The sequence below is a fragment of the Pseudorca crassidens genome, chromosome 1 (genome assembly GCF_039906515.1).
Source record: "Pseudorca crassidens isolate mPseCra1 chromosome 1, mPseCra1.hap1, whole genome shotgun sequence".
Lineage (NCBI taxonomy): Eukaryota > Metazoa > Chordata > Mammalia > Artiodactyla > Delphinidae > Pseudorca > Pseudorca crassidens.
In genome coordinates, this window is record NC_090296.1 from 149,157,188 (window position 1) to 149,174,242 (window position 17,055).

Sequence of the window (17,055 nt, forward strand, 5' to 3'; positions counted from 1 at the left end):
GATGCCTGGGTCCACATCTTGGGTCGCCTTTTAACTCTGTGTGACCCTGGGCAAGTCATTCATCTTTCCTGGTCCTCAGTTTTCAAATCTTTAAAATGGAGATAACAGTCCCCACCTCACAGATACGTTGATGCTTACATAATGTAATGTGTGAAATGTGCTTAGCACAAAACAGCCAATCAATGAATGATGGTTAAACCAGAACTGACATTTAATGCAAACCTCCTTTTTATAAATGGAGAAAATGAGGCCCAAAGACGTTACCTGGCTATCCAGGCCACACAGCTGGGTATCTCAATGGTTGCCTAGAAGCTGCGTCTCCTAGCCCCACACCAGCTCTCTTTTAACTGTACCCCACTAATTCTAGATAAAATGGAACATACCCCTGGGGGTCCCCAACTTATTCTCTCTTTACAACACTGATATTGAAAACAAGGGCCGAGACTCCAGTGCCTTTCCTTTGATAACTACTGGATGTTAAATCTATTTACTATCTCCCTTCAACCTGTTCTCACATTGCAATCCATACTCCAATGGTGTGACACCACAGCACATCAGGAAAAGCTCGAGCCTGCAGCTAGCTCATCACACGCCTGAGTGCTAATACAGACAGCAAGAAGATATTGCTGGGGAAGCAGACAGCTAAGATCTGTGCATGTCAATGATGCAGACTTTTTCTTTAAAAAAAAAAAAAAGACCTATTATAAAGTAATAATAAAAGAGTAAGGATGGGGCGTGGGTTGAAGTACAGATGCTACAAGAATGGCAGAATGTTGATAGCTGTTGAAGGTGGGTGATAAAGACATGGGGTTTATTTTAATATTTTATTTGCCTTGTATACCATAATAAAGTTAAAAGAAAAAACAAAACATGGCAAGGGAAAAAAAGTAGCGGGTGTAGAGGCCTCAAGGACCATGAGGAAATGAAGGCGATAGAGAGGCAGTCAGTGGACTTTGAGAGACGTTTTTTTCCAAGTCTGCATTCTCTTAATTGTCAGCTGAGATGAAATATACAAATATTCCTCAATAACAATAACCACAACCACCTTTCCCAAGTCTTAGAAAAACATGAGATGGCCATCAATACAGGTATGGAGGACTGTGAGAATTCACTTTGATAGCAGACAGACTTGCATCCACTCTTGGCCCATCAATGACAAAAAAGACAAACGTCCCCCCATTGCCTCTAAGTACTCCTCTACCCTTCTTGGAATGGTCCCACAGACAGGTGTCTCCGAAGAAAACAGCTCTGTCTTCCAGAAGGAGGGCCAGCCATGAGGAGGATCGGATGGCGGGCTGCCGGGAGGATCTCAGTTCCCAGGGTCCCTTATCGCCCCTCTCTCTCCCCTGGGCTGGGGTATACATTCACACCCAACCCAGGAAAGAGGCCTCAGCAGGAAGCTGGGGTGGCCACAGATACCTGAGGCCCAATCAAAGGAGATTAAGACTCTGAATCTTGAACCTGAAAAGAAAGAGGGCTCAGTACAAACACCACCCCTCAGTGATTCTCACCATTCCTTTGGCTGACACTGAAGGGTCTTCTGTACAATACACAGGGTGTTGTACTGGGGTCTCAGTGTGAGCCAAAAGAGTCAGAACCTGGCCCTGTCCTCAAGGAGATGGCATTCTTGTACAAGAGTCAGACAGAACAAACCAAAAGACCAGGTGATAAGAGCTGGAGCAGACATATAATCAGAGCTCTGGGAGCGGAGGAAGGGCCAGCCGCCTGGATGGCAAGGCTTTGTAGGGGAGATGTGTCGCTGGGGGCGGGGGGGCGGATCCTGAACAGCCTGTGCTGGCCAGAGAAGGGCATTCCAGGTAAAGACACAGAAAGGCCAAGGCATATTTTTTCTTTCATAAGCATACAGGCAGCAGTCTTTTACTCCAAGTAGCACTTTCCAGAAAAGAGGTGCTGATGGAAGAGAACAGCTCCTAAGAGGTTTAGATTCCAATTGTCTGGGCTGTTAATTAATTAACTTTGCAATCCTTTAGTAAAGGTGAAGATGGGAGGATCACTCAAAGATAATAAAAGAGTGGATTTTAGAAGATACAGATGCCTATAAAAGTCCCCCAGAAACTCTTGCCCCAGTTTCATTCGGTTCAGAGAGAAAACACGTGGAAATAGACAGGCAGGAGGAATTATGCAAATTAAAACTGTAATCTTCACCACACTTAATCCTGCAAAAGTAATTATGGTGCTCTCACATTTTACACATCAAGAAACGCTGGTCCAGGATTTCCCTGGTGGTCCAGTGGTTAGGACTCCGCACTCCCAATGCAGGGGGCATGGCTTTGATCCTAGGCTGGGGAACTAAGATCCAGCATGCTGCACGGTGCAACCAAAATTTTAAATTTTTTAAAAAAAATTCTAAGGAGGAAGCAATTATGATACAGCTGTGAGCCATTCTGGGGGTCCTCAAGCAACTTAAATGTCTCAGTATTCCTCAAATACAGACCACCCGCCCTTTGTACCAGGCCTGCTGATATAAAATGCTTTAATCCAGATCTACTAGATCAGAATCTCTGAGGGTGGGGTCCAGAATCCATTTTAGCAAGGCCCCCCAGGCATTTCTCACACTAAAGTCTGTAAACTCATAATCACCGAGTCATCCATTTATTTACTCAACACATATTCCATAAGCGCTCATTATTGGCCAGACAGCGCTGTGCCAGGTACGCACAGATGTAAGCTAGAGCTGGGCAGCGGATGGAGCGTATGGAGAAGGATGTGAGGTGCGGAGAGCGGGCTGTCGCAGGAAGCCCAGGGAAGCCCTAAAATGATTTTTAAATGAACGTGGAGTCGTATGTTTAATTGGAATACATTAGTTTTTCCTACTAAAAACATCAAGAAAACCCTAGAAAGATGTATTAAGAGCAGATGAAGCTGGTCTTCCATGGTGGCGCAGTGGTTAAGAGTCTGCTTGCCAATGCAGGGGACATGGGTTGGAGCCCTGGTCCGGGAAGATCCCACATGCTACGGAGCAACTAAGCCCATGTGCCACAACTACTGAGCCTGCGCTCTGGAGCCCACTATCCACAACTACTGAAGCCCACGTGCCAAGAGCCCGTGCTCCGCAGCAAGAGAAGCCACCGCAATGAGAAGCCCGCACACCGCAAGGAAGGGTAGCCCCTGCTCTCAGCAACTAGAGAAAGCCCACGCGCAGCAACGAAGACCCAATGCAGCCTAAAATAAAACATAAATTTATTTAAAAGAAGATTTAAAAAATCATTTTATGTAGCCTTGTTATATGAAATGTTTAGAAATGATTAAACACGTAACTGGTTACGTGTCTGTACATATACATGTATGTAAATTTAAATGGTATGAATGTTATGACGATAGTAATCGTTAAACAACATAGCAACCAAAAACAGAGATTCTGAAATATCCTTGCATTATTTATGACACTAGGGATAACTCAAACTGTTTTAGTTAAACCAGCGCACAAGAATCTTGCTCTGGTATCACAGACCTTTGCAGTCAATATAATTGTCACTGCACATGGTCTGGTTCTGTCTGTGACCATCACTAAGAACAGTTTTGGGTAAGCTGGAATTCTCATGAGATTACCAACTATAATAACAGAGGTGTTGGCCGGCAGAGTTATAATTACCGTCTGGAAACTCACTCTTTGTAGATATATTCTGAATACAGGCTTGCTTTACGTTTTCCCCCCAGTGTAACTGCCCAGGTTTCATTTTAACCGTTTAAAAATGTAAACTGAAGGAACAAACTAATCATCAGCACTGGAGGTTCCTTGTGCTCCTTTTTCATTTGACTCGGTTAACAAGTAACCTTGAGGTAGGGCTCCTCTCCGTGATTCAGCAAGTCAATGTCATGCAACAGTTAACAGTCTGAGCATTGAATGTGAATGACCTAGACTTCCTGGAAACAGAGGTCTCCAGTTTCACCATGGTGCCACGGTCCTTTAACACGCTGAAGTAAATCAATATTGTAGAAGTCATCAATGAGCTCCATTTCACACAGCCTTGAAAACTCAACAGGGATCTGAGGTACAAGGCGTCACGGAGCATTCATATTTTAGGAGGAAACGTGCATTCAGGTCCCTGGGCCAACTTTAGGAAAAAAAGATAACTCTTATCTGCTGAAGGCTGTCCCATTAAAAAAGAGCAACCAGAGGGCTTCCCTGGTGGCGCAGTGGTTGAGAGTCCGCCTGCCGATGCAGGGGACACGGGTTCGTGCCCCGGTCCGGGAAGATCCCACATGCCGCGGAGCGGCTGGGCCCGTGAGCCATGGCTGCTGAGCCTGCGCGTCCGGAGCCTGTGCTCCGCAACGGGAGAGGCCACGACAGTGAGAGGCCCGCGTACCGCAAAAAAAAAAAAAAAAAAAAAAAAGAGCAACCAGAATGTCCTAAGTAGTGGAGAATGAGGGAGTTCCACTTCCTCATTCTCCCCATCCCTGACTCTGTGTCTGAGAAGTCTCTGGTTCCGCCCAGAACACAAGCTCAGCTCCTGAGCAGCTAAGCCTGGAAACAGCAGGGCAGAGGGAAGGGAGCAAAGCAGGAAGCGTTTGCAAAGTAATTGCAAGGTGTTGGATTACAGGTAAGGTTTCTTCTCCTTTTAAGGTCTCCTTTGGGGATATAAACACCTTGGTAGATGAAGTGCTATCCGATTTAAAATACTAATGCACACCACTCCCCGGAGCCAAAACATCATACACAGAGCCCTCGAGGTCAGAGGAACAAATTCAAAGAGCCTCTTCCCCCTTAGCTGCAAATAAAACTAAAACTCCTCTACAGTTCCTCTATAGCCACGGCCATCAAGCTCCCTCGCCCTGGGTATTATTTACATGTATGGAGAAGGGGGAAGGGAGCAATTTCTTTAACACCTGATCTAAGCGTCTGGTCTACAGCATGATCTGAGCATTTGGTGATTACAGCTCTAATGCTCTCAACGATCTTAAACAACAACAGCTTCCCATTTTTTGTCCCCTGACGATGCGGAAAGCCTCGTGTGCTAGAGCATCTGACATGAGGTCTTTGTTGTTATTGTTATGATTGTTATGATTATTATGATTACCATGTAGGGGCAGAAAAGTTTTCCCTTCTTCCTTTCTAGGTTCTTTGGCTCGTCTACTAATTAAATTGAAAGAAGACAGATTAACAGGAGAAAGGCAAACAAAAGTTTAATAACAGGCATACATGGGAAAGACCCAGGAAAACTGAGTAAGTCTCTATGGCAGAAGTCTGTACCTTAAATATCTTCAGCTAAAGCAAAACAAGACTGCAGCGGCGATCAGCTCTGGGAGGTCACCAGGAAAAGCAGAGGAAACAAAGGTGCGGTTGTTATGCAGATTAAAGTCCTCACCTTCTGCACTGATAAGAGCTTCTAGAGATAAGGTCGCGCCCCCTCCCCCCCCACCTTCCTGGAGCAGCTGGGGAGACACCCTTACAAATGGAGATTTCCCTTATACATGTAAATGTCTCTTACAGAAAGGTAACTTCTGCTCGGGTTTTCCAAAGCTTCTCCTGTGGCTACAGTTTCTTAAAATAATCAGCCTCAAATAATCCTTCTGCCAAAGAGACACACGTTGCAGTGGCCAAGTTTGCGCCCCTATGACCACCACTGTTATTACTTTAACTGAGGTTCAGAAAGGTTAGGAAACTTGCCTGAGGTCTAGCAGTTAATAAGTGGCCCAGGCAGGACCTAAACTCAGGTGTGTGACTCCAAAACCTCTGCCCATGACCATTAAAAACAGCAGAGAAAGTGAAGGCTGGCAGCCACACTCCTCTTCAGGTTACCCTTGAGGTTAACCCTGCCTGAGCTACTCTGATGTAAGAGCCACAAATCGGTTCCAGCAGTAAATCATCTCAATGAAGAACTGAATCATTAAATCATTTCAAGGTGGGGATCTCTTGTGACTCGGCGACACAGGAGTCCGCTGGCCCCTGCAGAGTTGGGGGCCTCCCTCTCCCCGCCCCCTTCACCCACCGCCTCCCTGTCTCCTTTGCCCCAAGGGCGGTGCAGAATTCCGTTCACACCACAGACCGTTTGCACAGCAGCCCCCATTGCAGGGCGGATGGTGCATCTGCTGCAGGGCAGAGAGGGGGGAGGCAACTCGAGAGGAGAGCCCTATTTTTCCACAGTCTTCCGTTTCCAGGCTCACAAAGGGAGCGACACGCCGGTCATGAGGCAACCATGTCAGTGGTCTACTGACCTGGTTTAAGGTCTCTTAATTATGATCTATTCTTCAAGGCCCGTGCTCTCTGGCCAGTCACAGGCTGGGGCACACAGGGCCTGAGTGAAGAGTGGAGACGGCCCCGGGCAACCCCCTCCAGAAGTGCTAGTGATGGCTGTGCGGGGCAGTGCCCATCCCAGCCACAGCCCCACCTTATCCCCAAGGAGGGAGCCCTGTTCACTTACAACGCCTCGGCCCCGGCCATCACTATCCCGGGGTACAACTGAGGGACTCAAGAATGGGAACGACGCTACTATATATAAAGTCGATGATGAATGGGAACCTACTGTATAGCACAGGGAACTCTACTCGGTGCTCTCTAATGGCCTATATGGGAAAAGAATCTTAACAAAGAGTGGATATATGTATATGTACGGCTGATTCACTTTTCTGTACACCTGATACTAACACAGCGTTGTAAATCAAATATACTCCAATAAAAATTTTTTACAAAAGAAGAAGAATGGGAACGTGGTATCTAGAAGCCAGAGGGAGACCAGTTCCTGGGCAGCTGAGTCGGGGGTAAGCACAGCTGGGGTAGAGTTGATGCGCAGGGACCAGGAACAGGGAAGAGGCTTGCTGTAGAAAGAGCAATGGACCAGGCATGCAGAGAGAAGGAGCTGCGAGGCACCAGCTCACACAGAGGAAGCTGAGAGCGTGAGGGCCAAGGGCCAAGACGGCTTTCGAGTCCCCAACTTCAGTCCCCGGGAGGCTCAGGAATCTTGCAAGTATGAACATGGCTGTGTCCTCTCAACAACTACTCCCCATCTTGGTCCACGCTAACGGGTTCCTGGCCACCAAAGACCTTCAACTAAAACCATCTACATACGCGTATAAAAAAAAAACTTCCCTAGCATACTCTTTTCTTCAAGTGTTAACCAATTGTAATTGTGGCCAATCTTTAACTGAAGTTTCTAAGTGAGTGCATCTCAACCCTGGCTGCACACGTGCACGCACAGAAGCACACACACGTGAATGAATACATGCTCACTTATATAAATGTACACACACAGATACACACACACGCATGTGTCTAGATACACACACACACACACACACACACACACACACTCTAAGATAAAATCTACCTGGAACTGCTGAAGGGCAGCCAGGGTTGAGATCCACTGTAGAGACTTGAATCCCCCAAGTTTCTCCGTGTAGTCAGGGAAAGCAAATTCAAAAACATGAGGTACTTCCTCTGAAAATCATGAAACACAGTCTTACTTAAAGAAGGCACCTCAGAAGCCATGTACAGTAAGTCCCTACATATGAACCAGTTCCGGCCCGAGAGCATGTTCGAAACAAGTCCAACTTGTTCATAAGTCCAACAAATTTAGCCTAGGTCCCCAACTAACACAGTCGGCTCTCTAGTACTGCACTGGAATAGGTTTATAATACTTTTCACACAAATAATACATAAAAGAAACACAAAAAATAAAGAAAACATTTTGACTCTTACAACACAGTACCTTGAAAAGTACAGTAGTACAGTACGACAGCTGGCATCCAGAGGCTGACATCTAGTGAACAGGCAAGAAGGGTTACTGACTGGAGGAGGGGGAGGAGGTGGGAGATGCTAGAGCTGAAGGATCGTCAGCAATAGGAGATGGAGGGCGAGTTGCAACGTCACTTGACGTGGATGGCACAGGTTCTGGTTCCTTGCTAGAACCAGATGCACATTCGCATCTTTGAAAGCTCGCAACTTGAGGGTTCGTATGTAGCGGACTTACTGTAGTTGAATCCCTTGCCTTTAAAACAATGGAATGTAAAGCCCAGAAGTGTGGAGCGTCTCCCTGCATGAGTGACATCATGGATTAGAGGGACTGCTGGAATTAGAACTAAGTTCCCTAGTTCAAAAAGTTTTGTGTACATCTAATTTTCGCAAATTAAGTCTTTTACAAATCAGCAAACTATTATTTAAAGCAATCCTGAAAAAAAAATCATTCTGATATCCAATTCACGCTCTCCTAAGTGTATCTGTGTTGAGACTTTGGATTCTTGTACCTGAAGCTTCTTCTTTTTTTTTTTTTTTAACATCTCTATTGGAGTAGAATTGCTTTACAATGGTGTGTTAGTTTCTGCTGTATCACAAAATGAATCAGCTATACGTATACATATATCCCCATAGCCCCTCCCTCTTGCGTCTCCCTCCCACCCTCCCCATCCCACCCCTCCAGGCGGTCACAAAGCACCGGGCTGATCTCCCTGTGCTATGCGGCTGCTTCCCACTAGCTATCAGTTTTACATTTGGTAGTCATATGTCAATGCCCCTCTCTCACATTTGGTAGTCATATGTCAATGCCCCTCTCTCACTTCATCCCAGCTTCCCCTTCCCCCTCCCCGTGTCCTCAAGTCCATTCTCTATGTACATGAAGCTTCTTAAAATGGAGCAGATTTATGGCCTCCAACACTAGCGTAAGCAAAATCCAATAGAGAAGGTAAATCTGCTGCCACGATGAACAGTAAAATTCCTGAAGCCAGACTCCTGAGTCTTACGCGGGGTTATTAATATGGGTACAGTAGTTACTAAATTTGGAGAGAGGGAGGGAAGTGCAAGCAGTAGCAGAAGGTCGGGAGTGAACTTAAGGGTTTGCCCTAAGTGACCTCACGACGGTATCATTCTAAAGACTTCTTCAGAAAATTAAAAAAAAAAAAAAAGAGGGGGCTCTTCCACTAGTGCAATATGCCATTGCACTAGTAGAGTTTTCAGACTGAATTTTAGAAAACTGAGCCTCCAAGATTGCCCTAAATAAAAACAGGAAGAGGAAACCCATTAAGGAGTTATTGACCATTAACACAGAAACATGGAAAGGCTTGTCAGATCTTTGGCATCTGGGTTACTAGAAGAAAGGAAGGCCCCTCAAAAAATAGAACCATGGGAAAGTAAGCTTTGGTGGGACAGGGGTGACAGCGCAGATTCTGTTGTGCTAGAGGAAGAAATCCTGCCTGATGGCATGGCGAGGGCAGCCTGAAGAACCAGGTACAGCCCGAGGGCACTGGAGAAGGGCGGTGGGGACATTAAAGAAAAGGCTCTAAGTGAACCCCCAAAACACACGTCACCAATGTCAGTTTCAAAAGGTCTCTTCTTAGGAGTTGCGTTCTTCCTAATGGGATATTTTCACACTGACTGCCTTGAACCGCACGCTGATAGTCTATTTCCATTCTAGAAAGATCATTGTGCATTCACATAACACATTATTTATAACACATTCTGTTTTCCTTGTCGCTAATCAGTCAAACTCAGGAAGAAATCATGAGCATTCTTCCTTTAATGGCACCGTGGAATTAATTCCCTCTGAGAAAACTGAGAATAAAGAAGTTAGGTCATTAAATTCCACACTCTCGGGAAAGTAGTAACTGTTTTGCTGCTCCCAGGAGAAATCCATCCTGAGTCGTAACTGTAAACAACATTCACAACCAACAGAAGAAGGTGCTTTTCAAGGCCCTCACTACCTGAGGATACCCACGACAGCCTTCCCATGACTTAGGGATTTTCCAGTTACGGATCCTGTGAATCACAGATGCAAAAGTTATAAAAGAGCAACACACGGCTACATATTCAAAATGCCTCTAAAATTTAGTCCATCCTTTCACACAAAAAAGACACAGTTTGAGATTAACGATACTCAAGCAAACCTTAGTGTCTGGTACAATCACAGTATCAATATATGTGTGTTCAACGGTTAATGGTTTATTACCTGAAAGAATGAATGAGTGAAAGAAACAGTAAGTCTCTTGTAACTTGTCTTTTGTACCCAGGCATTTAAAGTTCTTTTTTTAACCCCAGCCTCTCGGCTTGCGGGATCTTACATCTTAGTTCCCTGATCAGGGATCAAACCCTGGTCCTGGCAATGAAAGCGCAGAGTCCTAACCAAGAGACCGCCAAGGAATTCCCTGAAAGTTCTTATTTACCTTCCTCTCTCTGCATTTGCTTTCTCTGATGAGGTCAATTTCTCTGCCAGTGTTACCAAATGCCTCTCTCGTCCACAGTCTTTGCACAAAACAACTTCTGTGCATAGTGATGGGAAACACTAATAACATATTGAATCATAAATGCCTCTACTCTCCTGTTTCTCTAGATTAAAATGTTCCAGCCAAAATTCTGTCTAACTTACACCTCATCCTCTGGGTTATTTGCTTGTTTGGGTTTACACCTTCAAATCAGCTTGATTCACTCCCTCTTGAATCACAGGTCCCAGTTCTGCAGCCTAAATCAGCTCACATCCGAGAAGACTCCTGAAGGATGTGTGCTGAGGAGGCTTAATCCGCCTACTTAATCCCACCTTAACCAACAGGCAGCCTTTACTGCACAAATTAATCACACCAGCTCAAATGACGACACTACCCTCCAATAAGGCTACATTGATTTTCACAGTGTCCTTTCTACAAATATTTCTAAGTGATTGCAATCCATTCCCTCAATTGCTCGGAGTCACAACATGCTTATAAAGTGTATTAGTAACTCAAATGTAAAACATGCCCTAACCTTCAAGGCCTCCACCATGTTTAGATTCTCAACTGTCTCTCTCTGTTCTAAAACCAACTTTCGAGGGGCTTCCCTGGTGGCACAGAGGTTAAGAATCCACCTCCCGGGCTTCCCTGGTGGCGCAGTGGTTGAGAGTCCGCCTGCCGATGCAGGGGACACGGGTTCGTGCCCTGGTCCGGGAGGATCCCACATGCCACGGAGCGGCTGGGCCCGTGAGCCATGGCCGCTGAGCCTGCGCGACGGGAGCCTGTGCTCCGCAATGGGAGGGACCACAACAGTGAGAGGCCCACGTACCACAAAAAAAAAAGAATCCAGCTGCCAATGCAGGGGACACGGGTTCGAGCCCTGGTACGGGAAGATCCCACAAGCCACAGAGCAATTAAGCCACTAAGCTGTGCACTGCAACTACTCTACAGCCCACAAGCTACAAGTACTAAGCCTACGTGCCACAGCTACTGAAGCCCGTGCGCCTACAGCCTGTGCTCTGCAACTGCAACAGGAGAAGCCACCGCAATGAGAAGCCTGCGCATCGTAACGAAGAGTAGCCCCCGCTCGCCGCAACTAGAGAAAGCCCGCGCACAGCAACAAAGACCCAATGCAGCCAAAAAATAAATTAATTAATTAAAAATAAATAAAACCAACTGCCGGTAGGCTGAATATTGTGTTTGTGTGTGTGTGTGCGTGCGCACGCACGCGTGCATGCATGCACATGTCCCATATGTTGAAACCTAACCCACAGGGTGATGTTATTAGGAGGTGGGGTTTTTGAAAGGTGACTAGGTCATGAAGGTGGAACCCATATGAATGGGATTAGTGCCCTTGTAAACCAGCCCAAGAAAGCTCCCTTGCCCCTTCCACAGTGTGAGAAAACGATGAGAAGTCCGCAACCAGAAACAGGGTTCTCACCAGAGCCTGACAATGCTGGCACCCTGATCTCAGACTTCCAGCCTCCAGAATTGAGAAATTTTTGTTGCTTTTAAGCCACCCAGTCTATGGTACTTTGCTACAGCTGTACGAACCTAATAAAACACCAACTTACTTCTTCCATGCTGAGTCCATGCTCTCCCTGGCTCTTTCAAATCCCACCTCTCTTCTACACCCTTTCAGTCATTTTTCAAATGCTTAAAATAATCATCTATTGGCCAAATAGCAATGACCACCTTTTTGCCTTAGAATTTACTTCCTCCCCAAACCCTTATTTTAGATTACTGGCCCACTCTACTGCTCATCATTTAGGGAATTTGCTACCTTTACCCATGGAAATACTAGGTGGTATTTGTGTTTGAAGTCCTCCATCAAGGACTGGGCAGCTCACTGGAGCATGCACAGATAGTAATGGAGAAAGGACGAAGAGAAATACAAAAGGGTTACTGTCACTCTTCTGTTCAATACAGATACTTCAATGTTGCAAACATGGGCATATAATAGATACAAAGTGGATCAGACCTCAAGCCAACACATTGTAACCCCTTTCTTTGCCTATGGTTATGCCCATGGATATCAAACCCTAGAGGTAAAACAGATGCAACTCTTTGTAAGAAAATTAGGAAAATTTGAATCTATCCCATCTATTTATGGGGCACCCATGTGTGCAACCCATTAAATGAACATTTAATGAGTGTCTCTTATCTTAAGGCACTTTGCCGAGTTGTTGGGAAAACAGAAGACAGGGAGGCCTTGCCCTCAAGGAACTTTCAACTTAGTGGGATGCAGTCACACAACAGGACACAGCAACACAGTGTGATAAGTGCAGGTAAAGGAGCTGAGTACCAGGTGCACAGGAATACCAAGGGTCCCAGACCCCAGTCAGGATCCAGACAGGATAGAGAATTCAGGGCATAGGAAAGGGGCATATACAAAAGGCCGGGTGTGAGTATGAGGAGGGAGGGCAAGTACTGGGCTGGGTACTTTGGGGGATGCACGGCACTGACACACACATCTTACATTCCTCCTGGGGGAATAACACCTGAGTGCTGAGATGGAGATGACTTAGGACAGGGTGGGCTCTCCAATCAGTGTTCGGAGCAGTGTTCTGAGTGTCTCTTCTCATCAGGAGATCAGAAAAGAGAAAAATCCCCAAGGAAGACATGAAGGCTGGGGGTGCAAAACGGGATCTGAGGCAGCCGCGGAACAATGGGTACATGGGGCGGGGGGGTGGGGAGATCCTGCTGCCATGGCAATCACCTGAATGGAGCTGTACATGGGCAGAGAAGAGGGCATCTTCCAGGCAAGGTTAGAGCAGAAAAACTACAGAGAGCCGAGAGGAGGTGGTTAAGGGACTGCTTAGCTTCTGAGTCAAGTAACTCCTAGCCTATTAGAATAACAGAGACATGTAAATGCACCTCTAGAGAAATCTGATGAATAGGACAGCATGGTGTGGAAAGAGTACTAAACTAGCAGTCAAGAGACCTACTGCTCTTCCCCAGTTCTCCGTCAAATGAGGGTGCACAAGGACAGTGTCCATACATGATATGGGAAATAAACTTAGTCCTTTACAACCAGCATTCTTTTTCTTCTTCTTTAAAAAAAAAATAATATGAAATAAAACAGAATATAGTGGGACTGCCCTGGTGGCGCAGTGGTTAAGAATCTGCCTGCCAGTGCAGGGGACATGGGTTCGAACCCTGGTCCGGGAAGATCCCACATGCTGCGGAGCAACTAAGCCCGTGCGCCACAACTACTGAGCCTGCGCTCTAGAGCCCGCGAGCCACAACTACTGAGCCTGCACACCACAACTACTGAAGCCCGCGTGCCTACAGCCTGTGCTCCGCAACAAGAGAAGCCCCTGCAATGAGAAGCCCATGCACCACAACGAAGAGTAGCCCCCGCTCGCCGCAACTAGAGAAACCCTCGCGCGCAGCAACAAAGACCCAACACAGTCAAAAATAAATAAATATATTTATTTAAAAAAAAAAAATAGTCTGCATGTGTATTGCCCACAGGCAAAAATATTGTTTTGTGAGACATTTGCTTCTGATATATAGACACAGATGCGTATGTGTGCGCTTGATCTAGATGTAAAATGTGTTTCTTATTGTGGGGTCACAAACCAAAAAAGTTTGAAAAGCACAGGACAAGAAGATGTGAAAGGTTTCTTCAAATCCTAAGATTCTCACTTAGCCTTTAAGTTCTAACCTATTTTACAGGTGAGTAACTCAATCTAGACATGAGTTCTGGTATAAAGTTAAATAAATCCCGGGCAAAGTGAAGCTATACCAGCACATAATTCAAAATTTAACCTTACCTAAAACAATGCCCTTAATTAAATTAAATATGACAAGTCTCCAGGAAATAACTATGCCTCACATATGTTGTAACACAGACACACCTGCATATTCAGAGCAAAGGGTTAGCCTTACATCTGAAAGGATTTCATTCTAATCCAGACACGCATATCTGAAAGGATTTCATTCTAATCCAGACAGGCACATACAGGAACAGTGTTCTGCAGAAATTTTATCATAAAACCTATTCAAGGTAGGATTTTAATGTTTCACTTTAAAAAGATCTAATGCCAACCCTTATTTTTAATACCTTTACCAACAGCAAATTCTAGCAATCTATTGATTGTGTGTGACACACATACTTTTGAAACCCTTTACTGGAACAGGTGGCTTTTTAACTTGTAGATTCTGACTCAGTGTCTCTGCCTATGGTACCATCTCAGCCTAAACCACTTTCAAAAAGCTATCATCCAAATGAACTTCAGGACTTCAGGAGAACATGAATAAGCAACTTATTAAATCCTAAGTACTTCCCTGTTGGACAAGTCATTTTCCCAGAAAGGCACAGGGTAATTTATGAGCATATGTATGGAGACAAAGATCACTAATGTTGGCAGTCTGTATGAGTCGAGCAAACATTTTAGATAAAGACTATACGTGTCAAGAGCCGTAACAGTGCCAATTCAACTTATTCTGGGGACTCTTTCAATTGAAGCAATCGGATGTCATAGGAGACATGATCTCAGGTATTTTCACCATCCCTGCTACCAGGTGGCTGGGGCAAAATCATAGATACCCAAACCGGACCACAAACAGGTGACACGACTTGCCCACTTACCAGACTTCTGCCTCACTCGGACTAACACTCAAGTTTTGTTTGCTGGTCTTACTAGGTCTAGCCCTGAAACCACGCCCCCAATTTCTGCCTTGCACATAAAAGGCCCTTCCTAGATAAAATACTTTGTCGTTCTCCTGTGAATGCTAACTCAAGGTCAAGAGATTCCCCAAACCCTGTAACGTAAGATTCCAACTCATCCTGGGTTTTTACTGAGGCTCTGAGGAAGATGCCAGGCCCACAGGCACGAGCTAACTCCCTGCCCGCAGTGCCAGCTACTCAGCCCCACCAGGAGGCAAACTTCACACCACCCGACCCTGCGGCTGACTCCACGGATGCCCAGACACGGCCCCGCCGAGCACTTTACAACCGGAACGTCTTTTGGAAGTCTTCCCGTCTCGCCCCCTGATTTTACAAGGAAGGAAACAGAGGTATGAGACTCGCGCGCCTTACCCAAGGTCACTTCAGCCTGAGGACCTCCAGCCTCTGGCTGCCAGCTCACACAAACTAAACGCGAACCAAGCTGTTTCTGCCCGGTATTTAAGCACCCCAACGTTGCCACTTTCGGTAACCAGAACCACAAAAGACCCAGCCGGTGGATCGGGGGCACCCGGGCGCGCCAAAGCAGGCAAAATCCTCCGAGTCCGAACTCTCCAGGAACCCGAGGGCTGGCGGAGTTTTTGGAGGGGGTGAGAGAAAGCCAGGGAGCGAGAAGAAAAGAGAATCCACGGCGGCCGCGGGGCGGCGGGTGGGGTGGGGGGGTCTCTGCTCGCCCACAGCCCCGGACGAGGGGCCCCTTTCCTCTCAGGCCGCCCCAGAGGCCCCCAAGGGACCCCCAGCCCGCCTCCCCGCAGTGGCAGGCCAGGCCTGGCGACCGCCGCCGGGCTCACCGGGTGCGTAGCGCCTGCCACGCGGCGTCGATGTCGGCGTAGAGGTTCTTCTCGGAGGGCTTGCCCGAGCTGACGCCGTAGCCTGAGTAGTCGTAGGAGAAGATGTTGCAGTTGATGCGCGAGCCGAGGCCGATGTAGAAGCTGCACATCTGGCCGAGGTCCACGGCGTTGCCGTGCGAGAAGAGCAGCGTGTAGCGGCTGGAGGGCGCGCAGCGCACGAACATGCAGCCGAGCCGGTTGTCCCGGGCCGTGCGCGAGAAGAAGACCTCGACGGCGTCCAGCTCGCGCTGCGAGTACTGCCAGTCGGCGCGCTCGCTCAGGTGCAGGCTGCACGCGCCGGGCCCCGAGCCCGCGCCCTCCTCGGGCTGCTGCGGCGCCGGCTGGGCCGCGGCGGTGGCGGCGGCGGCGGCCGAGGCCGGGGCGGGGGCGCCGGGGCCGCGCTGCTCGGGCGCCAGCACTGTGTAGGTGGGCTCGGGCGGCAGGAAGGCCAGCTTGGCGGCGATGCGGCTCGGGCAGGGCGGGCAGCAGAAGAGCCAGCACAGCTCGCCCAGCGAGAAGCCGTTCATCCTGGGGCCTGGCTCGGGCATCGGGGCGGCCTCGAGCCCGCCGCCGCCAGTACGGCAGGCAGGCAGGCTGGCTCGGGTGCGAGGGCGGGCGGGCGCGCGGCGAGGAGCGCGCGAGCAGAGCACGGAGGGCGGCTGCTGCCCGCCCGCCCGGCGGCAGGAGGACGGGGGGAGGGGAAGTGCAGGAGGAGGGAGGCGGGGCCGGCCCGGCGGGCGCCGAGCTTAGAGTCGGGGCGGGTCAGCGCCGGCCCCGCGGGCCGGGCGAGGCGCGGGCGGCTGGGGCCCGCGCGCTGCACACAAAGCGGGCGGCGGCGGCGGCCATGCCGGCTCGAGCGCACCGCCCCCAGGCCCCCGCTCCCGCACGACCGCCGCCGCCGCCGCCACTTCCGGGTTACCGAGCGCCCGCGCCCCGGCCGGGCCCCGGCGCCGGGCTCGGCATCTGGGCGGGGCTCCCCGGCCACCTCCTCCGACTCCGCGTGTGAGGGCGCGGGCACCTGCTCTGGCCTGAGAAGCGAGTTCTCCTTCCCGGGACGGACCGGGGCCCGGAGCATGGGGCGCCCGGCTTAGGTGTCTGCGTGGGGGGCAAGGGGGCAGATCCCCAGAGGGGGCCCTGGAGGGGCCGCCGGCACCTTTAGCCCCCTGGGAAGCACGACCTGGGGCCGACAGGGGCTCTCCGGGAGCGCAGGGACCCGGAGGAGCGGGGCACCCGGGCGTAGGCACGTGGGGCAGGTGGGCCGATCCCCAGGCCGGACAGTGGAAGTGGCGCGGGTATCCTCCCCGATCGGACCATTCCCCTCTCTCCCCTCCCCCTGAAATTCCCTTCCTCCAATCCAAGTTTTCTCATGCATGGAGGTTCTTG

General features: G+C 48.7%; 1 protein-coding gene across 1 annotated transcript in view; it reads right to left on the reverse strand.

Annotated features, from left to right (window-relative positions):
- ABHD17C (abhydrolase domain containing 17C, depalmitoylase) overlaps positions 1-16,514 on the reverse strand; it is a 56,744-nt gene extending 40,230 nt beyond the window's left edge. Inside the window, exon 1 of the mRNA XM_067698641.1 lies at positions 15,634-16,514. Coding sequence (XP_067554742.1) covers positions 15,634-16,220 — 587 coding nt within the window. The 5' untranslated portion in view covers positions 16,221-16,514. The remainder of the gene's footprint in view (positions 1-15,633) is intronic.
- Between the last annotated feature and the right edge of the window lie 541 nt (positions 16,515-17,055).